The 16226-nt window shown below is 50.1% G+C and overlaps 1 protein-coding gene across 6 annotated transcripts in view; it reads left to right on the forward strand.

Annotated features, from left to right (window-relative positions):
• The window catches only part of IFT22 (intraflagellar transport 22), a 245641-nt gene extending 234709 nt beyond the window's left edge, over nt 1-10932 (forward strand). For all 6 annotated transcript variants that reach the window (XM_078679352.1, XM_078679351.1, XM_078679355.1 and 3 more), the window contains one exon: nt 10250-10932. In XM_078679352.1, coding sequence (XP_078535478.1) covers nt 10250-10398 — 149 coding nt within the window. In that variant the 3' untranslated portion in view covers nt 10399-10932. The remainder of the gene's footprint in view (nt 1-10249) is intronic.
• Nucleotides 10933-16226: the final 5294 nt, after the last annotated feature.

The raw sequence follows: 16226 nt of genomic DNA on the forward strand, positions 1-16226 counted from the left end.
CTTGATGAAACTTCTGCGATGCCACTACAATAGTAGGCTTAAAAGTACAGACTCAGGGTAGTCCCTTCAGGGTTCTGGATGGCAGCCAGGTGGGGGAGAATTAAGGCAAGGTCTAGGCCCCTATCGAGGCAACCACTCGCACCCTCCAACTCCCGGCTCAGGGGTCTTCACCCACTAGGGCTGGACTACGGTTCCCTTCTGAGAGGGGGTACACAAGAGGACGCTGGTCCCGGGGTGAAGGATGAAGACGGGGCTAGGTCATCAGGTGGGGGGGGGGCATCAGCAAAGAAGGATAGCAGGCCCGAAGACTGTCAAACCCTCCCTTAGTGCGCCAACCTCTCCACCTAGAACCCTTAACTCCTGACTGAACCCACTCCTCACTGAACAAAATGGCCGCCCAACATTCCATCTTATATAGCCTGGGCCCAGAGTGTCCAGAGTGGACCAGAAGGTTCTGGAACCCCTCATGTCAACCTATGGCACCAAGCTATGAGGTAAATCTTGGCAGTTGGCAGGCCACCATTTAGTGATGGAACACCTACTCTTCCTCCATTTTAGAGGAGCACCTGCACTTCATGGTTAATTAGTAATCATGGTGCGCCCAGAAACCTAAGGACAACATCAAGAATGTAGTGGACAAAAAGAAAACGGGAGGCAAAAAGGGAAAAAAAATAAAAGGAGGGACCACCCAAAGGGCTGACAGGTCTAACACCCGTCCCCCCCAGCTGAAAGTGGGGAGAGCTACCCAACCCCTTGGGAGTTCTCGTCACTAAGGCAGAAATACATTGGCATGGTCCACTCCTGGTCGGTGTTCCACCCTGAAATCCATTCCCTGTAGGGAGATGGACCACCTTAGCAACTTGGGTTTCTAGCCTTTCATTTGCATCAGCCAACGAAGGGGCCGGTGGTCAGTATGAACAAGGAAGTGCGAGCCAAACAGGTAGGGCCGCAACTTCTTCAGAGCCCATACCACGGCAAAAGCTTCCCGCTCAATCGCACTCCACCTCTGTTCCCAGGGAAGCAGTCTCCTAGAAAGGAAAACCACAGGTTGGTCCAGACCCTCCTCATTGAGTTGCGATAGCACTGCCCCAATGCCATTCTCCGATGCATCCGTTTGGACGATAAACTCCTTGGAGAAGTCAGGGGCCCTTAGGATAAGAGCTGCGCACATAGCTTGTTTTAGAGTGTCAAAAGCTTGTTGACACGCCTCAGTCCAGACTACCAGTCGAGGATGTTTCTTGGATGTGAGCTCAATCAAGGGAGCCACAATAGTGCCATATCCCTTGACAAAGCGGCGGTAGTAACCTGTGAGGCCCAGAAAAGCTCGGACCTCAGTTTGGGTCTTGGGGGGTTCCCAGGCCATGATAGCCTCAATCTTAGCCTGGAGGGGCTGCACCCTACCCGGCTGCTTGAAGGTTCAATCACTCCCAGCTCCAGCATCTTAGTGACTTTACTATGGATGCTGGCCTTCACCTTATCTGACAGCCGATAGGACTTGAACTTCACAGGTGGGCTGTCCCCTGTGTCCACATCATGGGTACACAGGTGGGTCCTTCCCGGGATAAGAGAGAACAGCGAGGAATACTGCTCCAGGACTTGACGGCAGTCTCTCCGCTGTTCGGGAGTCAGGGATGGTGAGAGGATTACCCCCTCCACCGACCCATCCTTCTCTTGGGACGCAAAGAGATCAGGGAGAGGCTCACTTTCCTCTTCTTCTGCTCCATCAGTCACCATCATCAGGATGACTTCGGGTCTCTCATGGTGGGGCTTGAGGCGGTTGACATGGCGCACCCGATTGGGCTGCCTGGGGGTCTTAAGATCCACTAGATAAGTGACCTTGCCCTTCTTTTCAACCACTTCAAAGGGGCCTGCCCAGCGATCCTGGAGGGCACTAAGCTCTCCCGGCTCCATGACCCACACCCTTTGTCCAGGCTCCAACTCCACAGGGTGAACATTGTGGTCATACCACTCTTTCAAGACTGTCTGTCTGGCTTCCAGGTTATCAGAAGCTTGCTTCCACAACTTAGCCATTTGGCTACGGAAAGCCAGCATGTAACTCACCACATCCTGGGGAAGCCTCCTGGGAGTCTTTTCCCATCCATCTTTCACCAGGCTGAGAGGTCCTCTGACAGGGTGCCCATACAGAAGTTCAAAGGGGTGAAGCCCACTCCTTTCTGTGACACTTCCTTGTATTAGAATAGCAAACAAGGTAGGAGGATGTCCCATTTCCTCCGCAGGCTCTCAGGCAGACTCCTGATCATGCCCTTCAAGGTTTTGTTAAACCTTTCCACCAGACCATTGGTCTGTGGGTGGTAAGGGGTGGAGAACCTGTAAGTAACTCCACATTCCTTCCACATAGCCCGCATGTATGCTGACATGAAGTTGGCCCCTCTGTCAGACACCACTTCCTTGGGGAATCCCACTCGGGTAAAAATCCCCATCAGGGCCCGAGCCACCGCAGGTGCAGTAACGGTCCTCTGGGTACCGGGTGGCATGATCCACCAGAACCAGGATAAACCTGTGACCGGCTGAAGTGGGTGGATCTAATGGCCCAACAATGTCAATGCCCACCCTTTCAAAGGGGGTGCTAACGACTGGTATTGGTTCCAGGGGAGCTTTCAGTTTAACCCATGTTTTCCCACTGGCTTGACAGGACACACACGTCCTACAGAAAGTGTCGGACGCAACCCTCATCTGAGGCCAATAGAAATGGGGGACAAGCCGGGCAAAGGTCTTGTCCTGTCCCAGGTGTCCTGCCAAAGGAATCTCATGAGCCAACTCCAAGAGAAAGGCTCAGTAACGCTGGGGAACTACCAAGGCCCGAACCGTGCACCGGAGCCTTGGGTTCGCTGTAGAGGAGGCCATCCTCCCAGTAGATGTGAACGTTCCCTGCAATGTTACCTGCTGCCTGGGCTTCGGCCTGTCGCCTCAAACCCTCAAGGGTAGGGCACTCCCTCTGCCCCAGACAAAATTCTTCCCTAGTAGGTCCTCCCTCCACATGCCACTCTGCAGGGATAGGTAAGTCCTCCAGGGAGACAACATCCCCCTCCGTGGACTCCGGGATCACCACCTCAGGTGCCCCATCCACGCCGAGGCAGGTTTTCCCTGTCCCCGGATCTTCCCCTTCTTGGCAGCTGGCTGTGCCTTTGTTCCAGGCTCCAGCCCTTGCGAACTCCCCCTCCGGGCAGTCACGGACCGTGTGCTTGCACAGGTCCAATCAGGTGAACCCAGCATCTCTGTATGTGTCCGGAATTCCTCCTCTTTCCAAGCATTGTGCTCCAGGTCATTTCCCAACAGACAATCGACCGGCACGGCAGGGCTCACCGCAACTCGAAGAAGGCCCGCGACTCCTCCCCACTCAAAGGGAACTTCGGCCACAGGACCTATTCAGCCGTCAGCCATCACAGCTGGGGGGAGTACGTTAGGAATCACCTGCTCTGGGGACACCAGCTGTCTTCTCACCATGGTCATGCTGGCACCTGTGTCCCTCAGAGCCTCCCCTCTCTGGCCGTTAATGGTGACCCACTGCCCATACTTGGTGGTATTTGGGGGCACCTGGATCTTAGGAACCATCTCGCTGTCTCCCAGGGACACTAAGGTTATTCCTGCCCACTCACCTCCCTTGTCTAAGGGCAATTCCTCCCCGAGCACTACACTTGCCACCCCAGGGTTTTTTCTCCAGTGGGAGGGGGTGGTCTCTTTGGGCACTTGGCATCTCCCTTGTAGTGCCCAATCCCACCACACTCATAACAGCGGACAACCCTAGGCTGCTGACTATGGTCAGGATAGGGGGATTTTTGTTGATTAACCTTAGAAGGGAAACCTGATCCCTTCCCCTGCGAGCTATTTTGGGGGCCTTTCGAGAACTCCTTCTTTTTGTCTCCCCCCTCTTTCGTCTGGGGGGCGCCCTGACCAGTCCTTTGGGAATCCCCTCCAGTCCCCTTTAAGGACACCCGGGTACTAGCCCAGATGTCCGCCTCCTCTGCAAGCTTCCTAGGGTGAGTCAGCTTGCTGTCCACCAGGTATTGACGGAGCTCCGGAAAACATTTCTCGAGGAGGTGCTCCTTCAAGAACAAATTGTACAACCCCTCATAATCGTTAACCTCACTGCCTTGCACCCAGCCCTCTAATGCCTTCTTAGCATAGTCCAGAAAGTCCACCCAGTTTTGTGTAGGTAGTTTGTGGCTGTTCCGAAATTTCTGTAGATATTTTTCAGGGGTCAGCCCAAACTTTCTGATTCAGGCAACCTTCATTGTGGGGTAATTGGTCTGTTCCTCCGGCTCCAGAGCTAAAAGAGCATCCATCCCCACTGGAGGCATGTACTTGTTCAGGCCACCCCCAATGACTTCCTGAAATCCCATGGGCTCTTAGCGAGACCTCATAGGCAGCCAACCATTTGGCAATGTCATCCCCTACACCAAAACTGGCGACTATATCTTTGGGCAAGTAGGGTCTGGGCTCCCTGGTAACCTCCTTAGGTACGCTGCCACCAATAGGATTACTGGGGGTCTCTATCTGTAGGGCTTTAATGTCTAACTCCCTTAAGCTAAGCTCATGGAGAAACCTCCTTTCCTCCCGCTCCTTCTCCAATCGGGCCAATTCTAATTTTAGTTGTCTCTTCTCCATCCTGTCCGCTAATTCTGCTGAGGACAGGCTCCTTCCAGACACACTACTGCCCGCCCTCGAAGGTGTCCCAGGACCTGGTAACAGATTCCCCCCTTCTGTTTGGTACAGCATGTCCACTTCTATGATGGTGTCACGATCCCCTTCTTCCTCCCCCCTTTTCCCATCTGGGTGAGCTGCTACCCATGCTCTCAATCTGGTTTGGAGTTCTACTTTCTTCGCACCACGCTTGAAGAACACCCCTTTCTCCTGGCAAAATTCCCTAAGTTGCGCCACTGAGTAAGTCTCTAACTCAGCCAACTCAAACTCCATTTTACCAGACGGGCCCTCAGACATTTATTTGGGGTTTCTTAAGAGTGAAGTGTCCAATAAGAACTATTTATCACCACCACAAGAAAGGATTTTGGAAAAATCAAAAATATCCAATTAGGGAGACCAACTAGGAGAAAACGCCAATCAGAAAAAGAAAACAAAAATTCAGGTGTAAGGTGCGTGGTGCACACTGAGCCACTGTCAAGTGGACGCAAGCACAAGCCCTGATCCCACGGCTGAACACCAATATGTTGTACCCGGGATCTCCGGTCCACCTAGGGTAGGTTGGCACTAAGGGGTAAGGCCTAACTCCAAGGGCAACTTGTCGTACTTGCGTCCCACTCAACTCAGCACTCCAGTGCACCTCCACCCAAAAAAAAATGACACCATACCTTGTTAGAAAAAGTGGAAAGCTTTATCTTTCCTTTCAATTAGGTTTTCAGTAGCTTCACCGTTTGATACATTTACATATTATATATTGTTAATAAATTACTTTCTTTTGTTACTTCATAAAAATAGCATAAGATCTAATTAAATTAGTTGACCATAAATAATCATAACAATCATGAGCAGACAGGTGTAGGAATTACATTTTTGTAAAGGACACATTTACATCACACGTGTGAGAAGTTCAGGATCCAGAAGCAGCCCTGCATTTCACTTTTGACTGTCTAGAATACCAAAGATAGGTCAAAACGATAAATTATCTAAGCATTGGTTCCATATAACATGAGTCTCAGGAAGACAGGCCCATACTTTGTAGTAAACAAGCTTTAAGTGGACTGAATTCACTTTCACTTAAGGTAAATAGGACTCAATTTCCGGCATCAATGAGCGGCTCCTGTTCCTCGTCAGGCATGGTTATCTATCTCCTGCATAAGGCAACCATGCTCTCAATCTATCCCTTGCTTGTGGTTTTGCTTCGGATTGCTATAAATAACTGTACACTCCCTTGTTGCAATTTTACCAACTGATCGTGCTGTAGGTCGGTTGGGTTTGTTTTTCAAGCACTCCAGTCACGATTTCCACAGGGCCAGACAACTGCTCAGAGAACCGGCCTGACAAAAATTACGGTAAACCGAGTCTCCTCCCTCCACCTCACAATTCCCTGCTTACGTTAATGATGTTAGGTCTGACAGATATTCCCCGCAGTACTTGCAGCGCACTGAACAGAGTCTCGGGCTTCCGTTATCGATTCTGCGCCGTCCGTAGGACTTCAGAGACTAATCCCACACTGATGCCCTGTCAGGGGGGAAAGGGTCGATTTTGGACTTCCCTTCCCTTCTTCCACGACTCTCTCTCCCACCACTTGTTAACTCGGGAAGTGCTCCGATTAGGCCCGGCCTCCTCACTGCCCGCCCCTCACCTTCTGGCGCCTCGCCTCTTCCTGGATCGTCTGGCGGAGCTTCGCCGGGTCTCTTTTACCAGGCAACCATTGTGGAAGCAGCTCTCACGCTTCACGCCGATGCCGATCGCCTCACAGAACAGGCAGGCCCAGACTGCACGCTCCCCCAGCAGCAGCTGTTGAACAAGTGGCGGTGAGTTCAACTAAGCACGGGAAGCGCTACACAGTCCGGGGTCAGTCTTGATGAAACTTCTGCGATGCCACTACAATAGTAGGCTTAAAAGTACAGACTCAGGGTAGTCCCTTCAGGGTTCTGGATGGCAGCCAGGTGGGGGAGAATTAAGGCAAGGTCTAGGCCCCTATCGAGGCAACCACTCGCACCCTCCAACTCCCGGCTCAGGGGTCTTCACCCACTAGGGCTGGACTAAGGTTTCCTTCTGAGAGGGGGTACACAAGAGGACGCTTGCCCCGGGGTGAAGAATGAAGACAGGGCTAGGTCATCAGGTAGGGGGGGCATCAGCAAAGAAGGATAGCAGGCCCGAAGACTGTCAAACTCTCCCTTAGTGAACCAACCTCTCCACCTAGAAGCCTTAACTCCTGACTGACCCCACTCCTCACTGAACAAAATGGCCGCCCAACATTCCATCTTATATAGCCTGGGCCCAGAGTGTCCAGAGTGGACCAGAAGGTTCTGGAACCCCTCATGTCACCCTATGGCACCAAGCTATGAGGTAAATCTTGGCAGTTGGCAGGCCACCATTTTGTGATGGAACACCTACTCTTCCTCCATTTTAGAGGAGCACCTGCACTTCATGGTTAATTAGTAATCATGGAGCACCCAGAGACCTAAGGACAACACCAAGAATGTAGTGGATAAAAAGAAAATGGGAGGCAAAAAGGGAAAAATATATATAAGGAGGGACCACCCAAAGGGCTGACAGGTCTAACACTGCTCAGTTACTGCTGGCCTGTGAGTGAATCCCACAGAGAGGAAAAGATAAGGAAAAAAAAACAGAGTCAGTTGCAGAGAGATCCCTCAGCAGCTGTCTGCTAATCACCAAGGCTCCAAAATCTATGTGCGGTCCATTGCCCATGAATCCTGGCCAAGACTCACTATCCTGTTTGCATCCAGCGATGGAGCAGCCCGCCGGCGCGACCCAGAGCTCTAAAGGCCCGTTACTGGGCGCTGTTATTGTAGAAAAGGACGGTGCACCATATAATAAGATTCAAGAAAGCTTCCAATTTGTCCCCAAAAAAGTCTCCTTTATTCTTTTCAAACTTTTAAAACTTCAGCCAACGCGTTTCTGGTCGATCATGCCAGGTAGCATATGCGGGCTCTGCAGTGGGACCTGAAGTTCCATTGGGTGCAACATATGGGGGCAATCTGTCCGATTGCATTCAGATCTTGGAGGGCACTGCATGACAATTGCAGTGGTGGCTAACGTACCAGGATTGGGTCAGCAGCAGATCCCTCTCCCTTACCCAACCAGAACACACAGCGGTGACTAACGCGTCCCTTCTGGGATGGGGTGGCCACATGGGAGAGGCGGAGATCAGAGGCCTCTGAAGCCTGGCGGAGTCCAGGCTACACAGCAACCTTCTGGAGCTTCGGACGATTCGTCTTGCACTCAAAGCATTCCTTCCCTCTGTCCGGGGAAAAGTAGTGCAAGTGTTCACGGACAACACCACTGCCATGTGGTACAGCAACAAACAGAGCGGGGTGGGGTCATGGACCCTATGTCAGGAGGCCCTCCGCCGCTGGACATGGCTGGAAAATCAGGGCATATCCCTGGGTATTCAACACCTGGCATGTACACTGAACGCCAGAGCAGACAAACTCAGCCGCAGGTGCATGATGGATCACGAATGCTGTCTTCACTCATCGGTGGTGCAGGTCTCTTTCAACAGTGGGGAGAACCTATGTTAGATCTATTCGCCACCGAAGAGAACGTGCGATGTCAGCCATTCTGCATGTTGAAATTTCCAAGGCGGCACTCGCTAGGTGACGCTTTTCGTTGCAAGTGGAGTTGTGGTCTTCTGTATGCCATTCCGCCTATACCACTTCTGCCCAGAATGCTGAAGAAGATCAAACGCGACCGGGCCCAAGTGATTCTTGTGGCTCTGGATTGAGCATGAAGAGTCTGGTATCCCGAGCTGCTGAACATGGCCAACAATCATCCATCTGACTGCCTCGACTGGAGGATCTTCTGTCGCAACCGCAGGGGACAGTCCTCCACCCGAACCTGTCCAGCCTCCACCTCCTTGCGTGGAGATTAAGCGGCGGCAGTTACTGTCATTTGACCTGCCTCCCGAAGTTTGTGATGTAATCTTGGCAGCCAGGCGTCCCTCCACTAAGACAGTATACGCCTGCAGATGGCAACAAATTTGTGGCATGGTGCACAGCAAAGGCTGTGGATCCCCTTTCTGCCACTCTTTCTGAGGTTCTGTTGTTTATCCTGTCTTTGGCTCATCAGGGCTCTGCTCTGGGCACTCTTAAGGGCTACTTCTCGGCCATTTCATCCTTCCTCAGGCTTCCTGATCAGCCTTCTCTTTTCAACTCCCCTGTTGTAAATAGATTTCTTAAGGGCATTACTCATCTTTTTCCTCCTGTTCCCTTGGTAATGCTCCAGTGGGACTTGAACTTGGTTCTTACTTATCTGATGTGCGCTCCCTTTCTGCCGCTACTCCTCACTTTGAAAACTGCTTTTCTGGTGGCCATCATCTCTGCGCGCAGGGTGAGTGAGCTACAAGCTCTGTCCCCCAAGCTTGCCTTTCTGGCTGTTCATCCAGACAAGGCCATACATCCTGAGAACTAGACTTTCCTTTCTTCCAAAGGTGGTCACTTCTTTTCATATTAGCCAAACCATCACTTTGCCTACCTTCTTTCCGCCTCCGTATCCTTCAAAAGAGAAGGAGAGGCTGGATCCAAAACGTGCACTCTCCTACTACTTGGATCGCACCAAACAATTCCAGGTGGACGACCAGCTCTTTGTTGGTTATGTGGGCGCTAAGAAAGGACAGGCTGATCACAAACGAACCATCTCCAGGTGGGTCGTTCTGTGCATCACAGCCTGTTACTCTTTGGCTAAGAACGAGCCTCCAGCGGGGCTGCACGCCCACTCCACCAGGGCGACGGCAGCTACTACTGCTTTGGGACGGGGAATTCCCCTAAATTACATCTGTCAGGCAGCTACGTGGGAATTGCTGCACACGTTTACGAGAGACTACTGCCTGGACAGCCAAGTCCAGAGAGACGGCTACTTTGGCTGTCCTGTTCTCCAGGATATTCTGGTGTGAACTTGGTTCGTAGAACCACTTGCGGGGCTGGTATTGCTGGGGTATCATATTCTAAGGTAAGGAATCTATAACTAACTGTTTCTTTCAGATGAAAAAGTTACTTACCTTCATAACGATATATCTGTAAGAAACATATGTTAGTTATAGATTCCTTACCGCCCTACCCATCCTCCCTGTTCTGCGAACTGATTTCTAGGGTTAAGGACATCCTTTCAGGGCCCTAGTTTTGTGCACCAGTGGTCACTGTCTTGCATGGCTCTGCGTTTCTCGCACGGTAAGTCGTGTACAGAATTGACATCAGCGCACAAGGACGGCGTCTAAGTAACTTCCGCGATGTGACCACGGCGACCACAACGCCGATGACGGACGCGGAGTCGACCGACGCCACCTGCCGACGCGCAGTGGTACTGCTGACAAAAAACTTTCTGGATCCAGTCTGACGCCTGGGGCGTAATTCTAAGGTAAGGAATCTATAACTAACCTATGTTTCTTACAGCTATATCGTTACTGAAGGTAAGTAACGTGTTCAATACTCTTTGTAGAGTTCTTCACCGCCTGTTAGGATAAGTTTGAAATCTTGAAAGCCACTGTACATATTCAGTGCTCATAAACATGATATGAACAGTTATCTGTTGTTACGTCCTCTCTAATTGATGTCTCTTTCATTTGAAGCTCCCTCGTTAACCAAGCTTAGACTGGCACACTCCAACCTGGACGAAGAGCCTGAGGACGTCCGAATGGAGTTTCTAAAGTTCTTGGAAGGAGTGATCAACTCGATGTCTGAAAACCGGGACCGTGAAGAGATGTCCATCATCACCTAAAGGTGCTGGAGGCCTCACAGGAGAGATCAAGGTGATGACGCAAACACAGCCCTTCTGCAAAGAAAATCTACTCATGTCGGGACAGAATCTGTCACCATTGCTGCCTCAGACACTGACTGACAGCTAATGTGTGGTCAATGTACGAGACCAAAACTCTTGTTCCATTGAATTTCATGGGTACCTCTTATTCTCAGGAGTGTCAGGAACATCATCCAACACTAAAAGCACTCTTTCTATTGATCCCACCCCCTATACTCACTCTGTTGGACTTGTTCAGTCAGTTCAACGTCAGCCGTCTCTCTGCCAACTTGGCTGAACTCATTAAATATGTTCCTATCAATTACAATATACTGTGTAACTTTTCTACATGGTAAACATTGTAAAAAGTTGATATTTTTGTTTGTGGATTTTGTACTAAGGAGTTGGGCATAGGCTGACTCTAGAGGTGCAGGACGGTCCTTTATACTGATATACTTTCACTGTTCTTTGTTTGTATTCAGGTTGCAGTAAAATGTATAGTTTTTATGCAGTGGATTTCTGAGTAAGTCTTCTGTGGCCTGCCACTTTCATTTGTAGGGTAACCAAAGCAAATTGTCTCACATAGGTTCTGCAAAGATGGTTCATTTTATTAATTTGTGCCCACCGTACTCTGTGGTGAAAGTGTGCTGCTTGCTCCTAGTTGTGCTGAAAGAGGCAGCACATTAGAACTGCATATTCTTTTTTTGATTGATTGATAGGCTTTATTTCGATATAAAATTATCATAAAAGCTGGTACAGCAGGTATAAAACATAACATTTATAACAATTGTTTCCTAAATATACAAAAAGGGAAAAAGGGAAAAGAGTGTTAAGAGCAATTAAAACAAGAATTAAATTGATAAGGAAAGCCTTCTTACACGAATCAACCATGCCCATTTTAAAATTTTTGACATAGCACAAACAATCAAGGTGGATGTGTCGGATATTAAAATACGTAACGCCTCTTTGTGCTGGCGGGTACCTAAAAGTCTGCACAAAGGTTTAAGCCAGCGCCTCCTGGGGGCACAGTAATCTGGACATTCAAAGAGAATGTGGGCTACCGACTCTACACGATTGGGCCAACGCACACAGAAAGGGGAAAGCTGATAATTGGATTTCCAACTGGCAACTAATTCACCTAGTGGTAGAGTCCCCACTCTAAACTTAAAATATAAAGCACGGTCGAAAGGAATTGAAATCATATCTAGGTAAGGTTCATAAGCCACCACATCTTTAATCCTTACAAAGGCTACGGTGGAATTACAATGACATGTGTCTGAATGTAGTTTGGAAAAGACCCAGTCCCAATACAATTTCTTAATCATGGCTTTAGGTGGGGCAGTTCTCAATACCCACGCATCAGCTAGTCCTAATTCCGCTAGTAGCCATTTTACATCCTTCAACCATTTGATCCTGGCCCAACCTTCCATAGCCATAACCTCCGATAGGGCTTCTGCATAGGAGGCTAATTCGGGCGTCCGCCACAGCCGAGCCCAAAGAAGCAAGGGGCGAAGTTGCGCTTGGTCCTTGATCGATCTGCAACCTAGATCCAATAACACGGGTACTGTAGGAGTACTCATCGGGAGAGCCATTAGATCTTTCAAAAATTTGCTCTCCGATTTTGTTAGTGCGTCCAGGTTGCAAGTACCCCACAACTCCGCCCCATAGAGGGCAGCACTAACCCCTCTGGCTTTGTATATCTCCATGACCGGGGCTATAGGTTTGCTTGTAGAGGAGTGTTGTCCCTTGAGTAATACTCCACCCACTCTTTTATGACTGAGGAGCATTTTTTGGATATGAGAGTTCCAGCTAAATGAATCGTTAAGGCGGATGCCCAGATAGTCAAATTCAGACACCCTCTCCAATGGAACAGAATTCAGAGCCGGAGGTTGCCCAGGTTTTTTAGGCGGATTCATAATCAAATACTTAGTTTTGTCCGTATTGATTACCAATCCTCTCAATGAACAAAACTCCTGAAAACTGCTCAGGAGGCTCTGGAGACCCATGGGGGACTTTGAAATAAGGAGGGTGTCGTCTGCAAAAAGCAGTGTTGGGATCCGTTTGCCCGCCAGGGAAGGAGCATCCTAGGGATTTCTTGACTCTGTTCACATAAAGAGAGAACAGAGTGGGAGCTAGCACACATCCCTGGCAGACGCCCCTTCCCACAGGAATCCTATCAGTTTTTTCGCCATTCGTGCCCCATCGCACCTGCGCAAAATTTCCCGCGTGGAGTCTCACGAGGAGGGATAGGATGTACGGGGGCAACCCCAGTTCTGCTAAAACCTTCCACAACTCCTCCCTTGGTACCAGGTCAAAGGCAGTCTTAAGGTCTATAAAGGCCAAATACAGGCTGCCTTTGCCCAGCACCACCACCTTCCAGTACAGGAGGGCCAATCTAAAGGCCTGTTCAATAGTCCCGGTTCCAGAACGGAATCCAGCTTGGAGATCCGACAGGATGTTTTTGTCGTCCACCCACTGGAGCACCCTTCCCAGAATCACCTTCCCTGCCACTTTTTGGGAAGAGTCGATGAGACTCATTGGCCTGTAGTTGGCTGGGTTGTCCCGACACCCCTTTTTGAATATCGGGACAACCTCAGCCCCCTTCCAGGATTCGGGAACGGGCGCACCACTATTAATGGCATTGAGCAATGATGAAACTAGCTTCCCCCACTTCTTTGGGCTTGCCCGTAGCAAGTCGCCCGGTATCCCGTCTGGCCCTGCTGCTCTTAGGGGCACCAGTGTTGTAATTACACCTTCCACCTCTCTAGCAGTAAAGGGAGCGCCCTCTGTATTCCCTGTACTGTCAACCGGAGAGAAGGGGGTATTGGAAGCCACCTCGCTAGGGGTATAGAGGGACGAGAAATGGTTGAACCAGTTCTGGGCAGGAATGTTTCAGGTCATGAGAGTGCTATCTGGCCTATCCCTAGATCTTATAAGGTTCCAGAAGCCTCTGGCATCCCTACCCGTACTTGCCTCCTTAAGATCCGCCCAGAACCTGTCCTCCCACTCTCTCTTTGCTGCAGTAATAGTCTGGGAATACTCTTTCCTGGCCAATTTAATTGCAGCCTGGGATTTGCTTTTGACTGCACCTATCAAGGCATTTTTCTTCCCCCTACATTATTTGGTATACCAACCCGGCGGTTTGGGCAACTTCTTGCTCTTGCCAGTTCGGGAGGTCTTACTTGGGAGAATGAAAAGGTCACTCAAGGCCTTGGTGGTGTCATAAAAGAGTGCTGTAACTTCCCCAGACAACGGAGTCAACGAGTCTAATTTAGACTGAGCTATATCTAAGAGTGCCCCAATCGCTAACACTTTCTCTTCATCTATGATGAGCTTACTCCATTTCAATCGCCTGCCGCAATTGGAAGGACGTACTTCCTGAAGGATAGGTGCTAAATAAGACGTGTGCACCCCCTGCGTCCCAATCCACAATGGGCGGAGAGCAAGAGAGAGGAGGTTGTGATCACTCTCAACTGAAGGGAGTACCTCCATATCCTGCAAGAAACTCCAAAGTTTTATGTCAAGGAGGATATAATCTATCCTAGACGTATGATTGGCCCTGTTGTAAGTATGGGCTCCAGAAGGGTCTGACATCGTCCTTCCATTAACGGCCCTAAGGCCAAATTCCATATTTAGGGAGTTAATTTGTATCACCACTTGAGACCACCTCTTAATGGGAGGTATAGTTAAAGCTGGTATCCCTCTCCTAATGTCATCGTCAGCGGTTCCCAAGGTGTCCTCCAACCCAAGGGGCTCAAACTTGCAATTTAGGTCCCCCGCGACCAGGACATGAGAGCTGTTGGGACGCTGCCTAAGCAGAGATTCCAACCCTGATACTATGGGTGAGTGCGAGCCTCCTTTCGTGCCCCTAGCGTAAATATTAAAAATGTCCAAAATCAACCCTCTCTGCGGACCCTTAATTGATATGCTCAATAGATCAGGTGAGTTCGAGACGTGCTGGGTAACTTGACAGCCAAGTGAAATACCAACCCATATAAGGAGGCCACCAGAGGGGCGGCCCTTCCCCGAAGGGGGGGACACTGCTGGTACAAAAAAGGAAGAGTAGCCCACCTTGTAACATGGCTCCCTGCTCCAAGTCTCTTGGAAGATACAAATAGAGTAACCTTCCACAAGGGTATTCCAGTCGGGTAGAGCCAGCTTCCTCGAAATACCCGCAACATTCCAGCTGAGGATCCTCAAGACTGGATCCGCCACAGCAGGCACCATGCGGGGTTTCGGGCTGGATACCCCCTCCCTCTCAGGGAATGACCAAGGTGCACTTTCTCCTTGTTGGGTCCCAACAACCAGATTAAGATCCTGATCTAAGGGACTGTGTACCACTGGTGAAGATGGGCCACTGGCATTACTCAGGCCTAAAACATGAGGCTCTAGCACCGAGGTCGGGACGAAAGGAGCCACCCCTGGGGAAATATCGTTTCAGTAACCTGGCATCCTCCCATATTGCCCTGACCATACAACTGGGTGATGTGGCAGAGGGGAAAAGCGATTCTCAGGAGGAGTAAAATTGTACATCCATTCCCCACCCCAATTAATACCGGAACTGTGGCCTGCATTTCTCGGGTAGAAGTAGGTCAGGGCTACTACCCCGATACCTGCGCCACCGGACCTAAGATTCTGGTTAAAAATTGTTTGGGCAACCCTAACATCCTTGAAGTTAACCACCACACAATCACCCTCAAAATGCTTATGCCCATAGCCAACCCACCCTACTCTTCTAACACCAAGAATCAGGCCGTCTATATCCCTTGAGAGAGGTCTATTTGTCCTTAACCAGTGCATAGTTTTGTTTTTTAGCATTTGGTAGGATTCTTGCTGATCTGCCTTCAAAGGTGGAACATTAGTAAGAATAGCAACATATGACAGACAGTCAGGGGGTAAGTTCACAGGTGGTATTCTAGGGGCCTCTTTAGGAGGGGAAACAACGGGCTGGGTAGCTGGTGGTGGGTTAAAGCTGGTTCTTCTTTGTTGGGCGGGCTCAAGACCTTTGCTGGTATCAGGGTTTCTTAGATTGGTAGGGCCATTTCTACCAGGGACCTCGGAACGCGCTTGCTTCTTAGCAGGGAGAATACTAACCTTTGGCATAGGTAGGTGTTCTGCTGCATTCGCTGTGGCCATCCCCGGGTTACCAGCTCCCCCGTTGGAAGCCTCAGCGTGTGCAGCAAGGACATTCGCCATAGCCACCCCTTTAGCCGTTCCAGACACGATGGGTGAGCCCTGAGGGGATATGGTGGCCGCCCGGACAACAGATTCCCCACCTGAACCATCCTCCCTAATTCTAGAATGTAACTTGAGAGATTTTATGGAGAAAAAGTTGTCCAGGGTCACTTGTTCAAACCTATCCAACCGCTCTCCTAGCCCTTTAACTCTCTCTAAGACCGGGATCAGCAGAGATTTCAACAGTTTCTCTATTTCGTCAATCGAGGGGATCTCGTGCGATGGAGATTCAGCAGAGTCTATAGTCAAGTCAACACATGGCTTCGCTGCTATAGCACCGGAGAGCTCACCCCCGAGTCTCCCTGAGGGCAACTTACACCCACCCCTGCGCCCTTATTAATCACTCCCACCCTAGTGCCAAGTCTCCTAGTTTTCTTATAGGGTTTGGGATGAAAACCTTTGCGCGGGCTAGCGGTTCTTTTCCTTCTTGGTGTGGACAGGTCTTTTTGCTACCAGTGATACCAACTCGGGTGGGGGGGGATCCCCGTCGCTAAAAGTAATATTAGGGGGGGGCATAGGGACGGTGGCATCGCTAGTCCATAAGTCCGAAGCATCATTATCAGTAGGTGGGGGCA

The sequence above is a fragment of the Lissotriton helveticus genome, chromosome 3_1 (genome assembly GCF_964261635.1).
Source record: "Lissotriton helveticus chromosome 3_1, aLisHel1.1, whole genome shotgun sequence".
In the NCBI taxonomy this organism is placed as follows: Eukaryota; Metazoa; Chordata; class Amphibia; order Caudata; family Salamandridae; genus Lissotriton; species Lissotriton helveticus.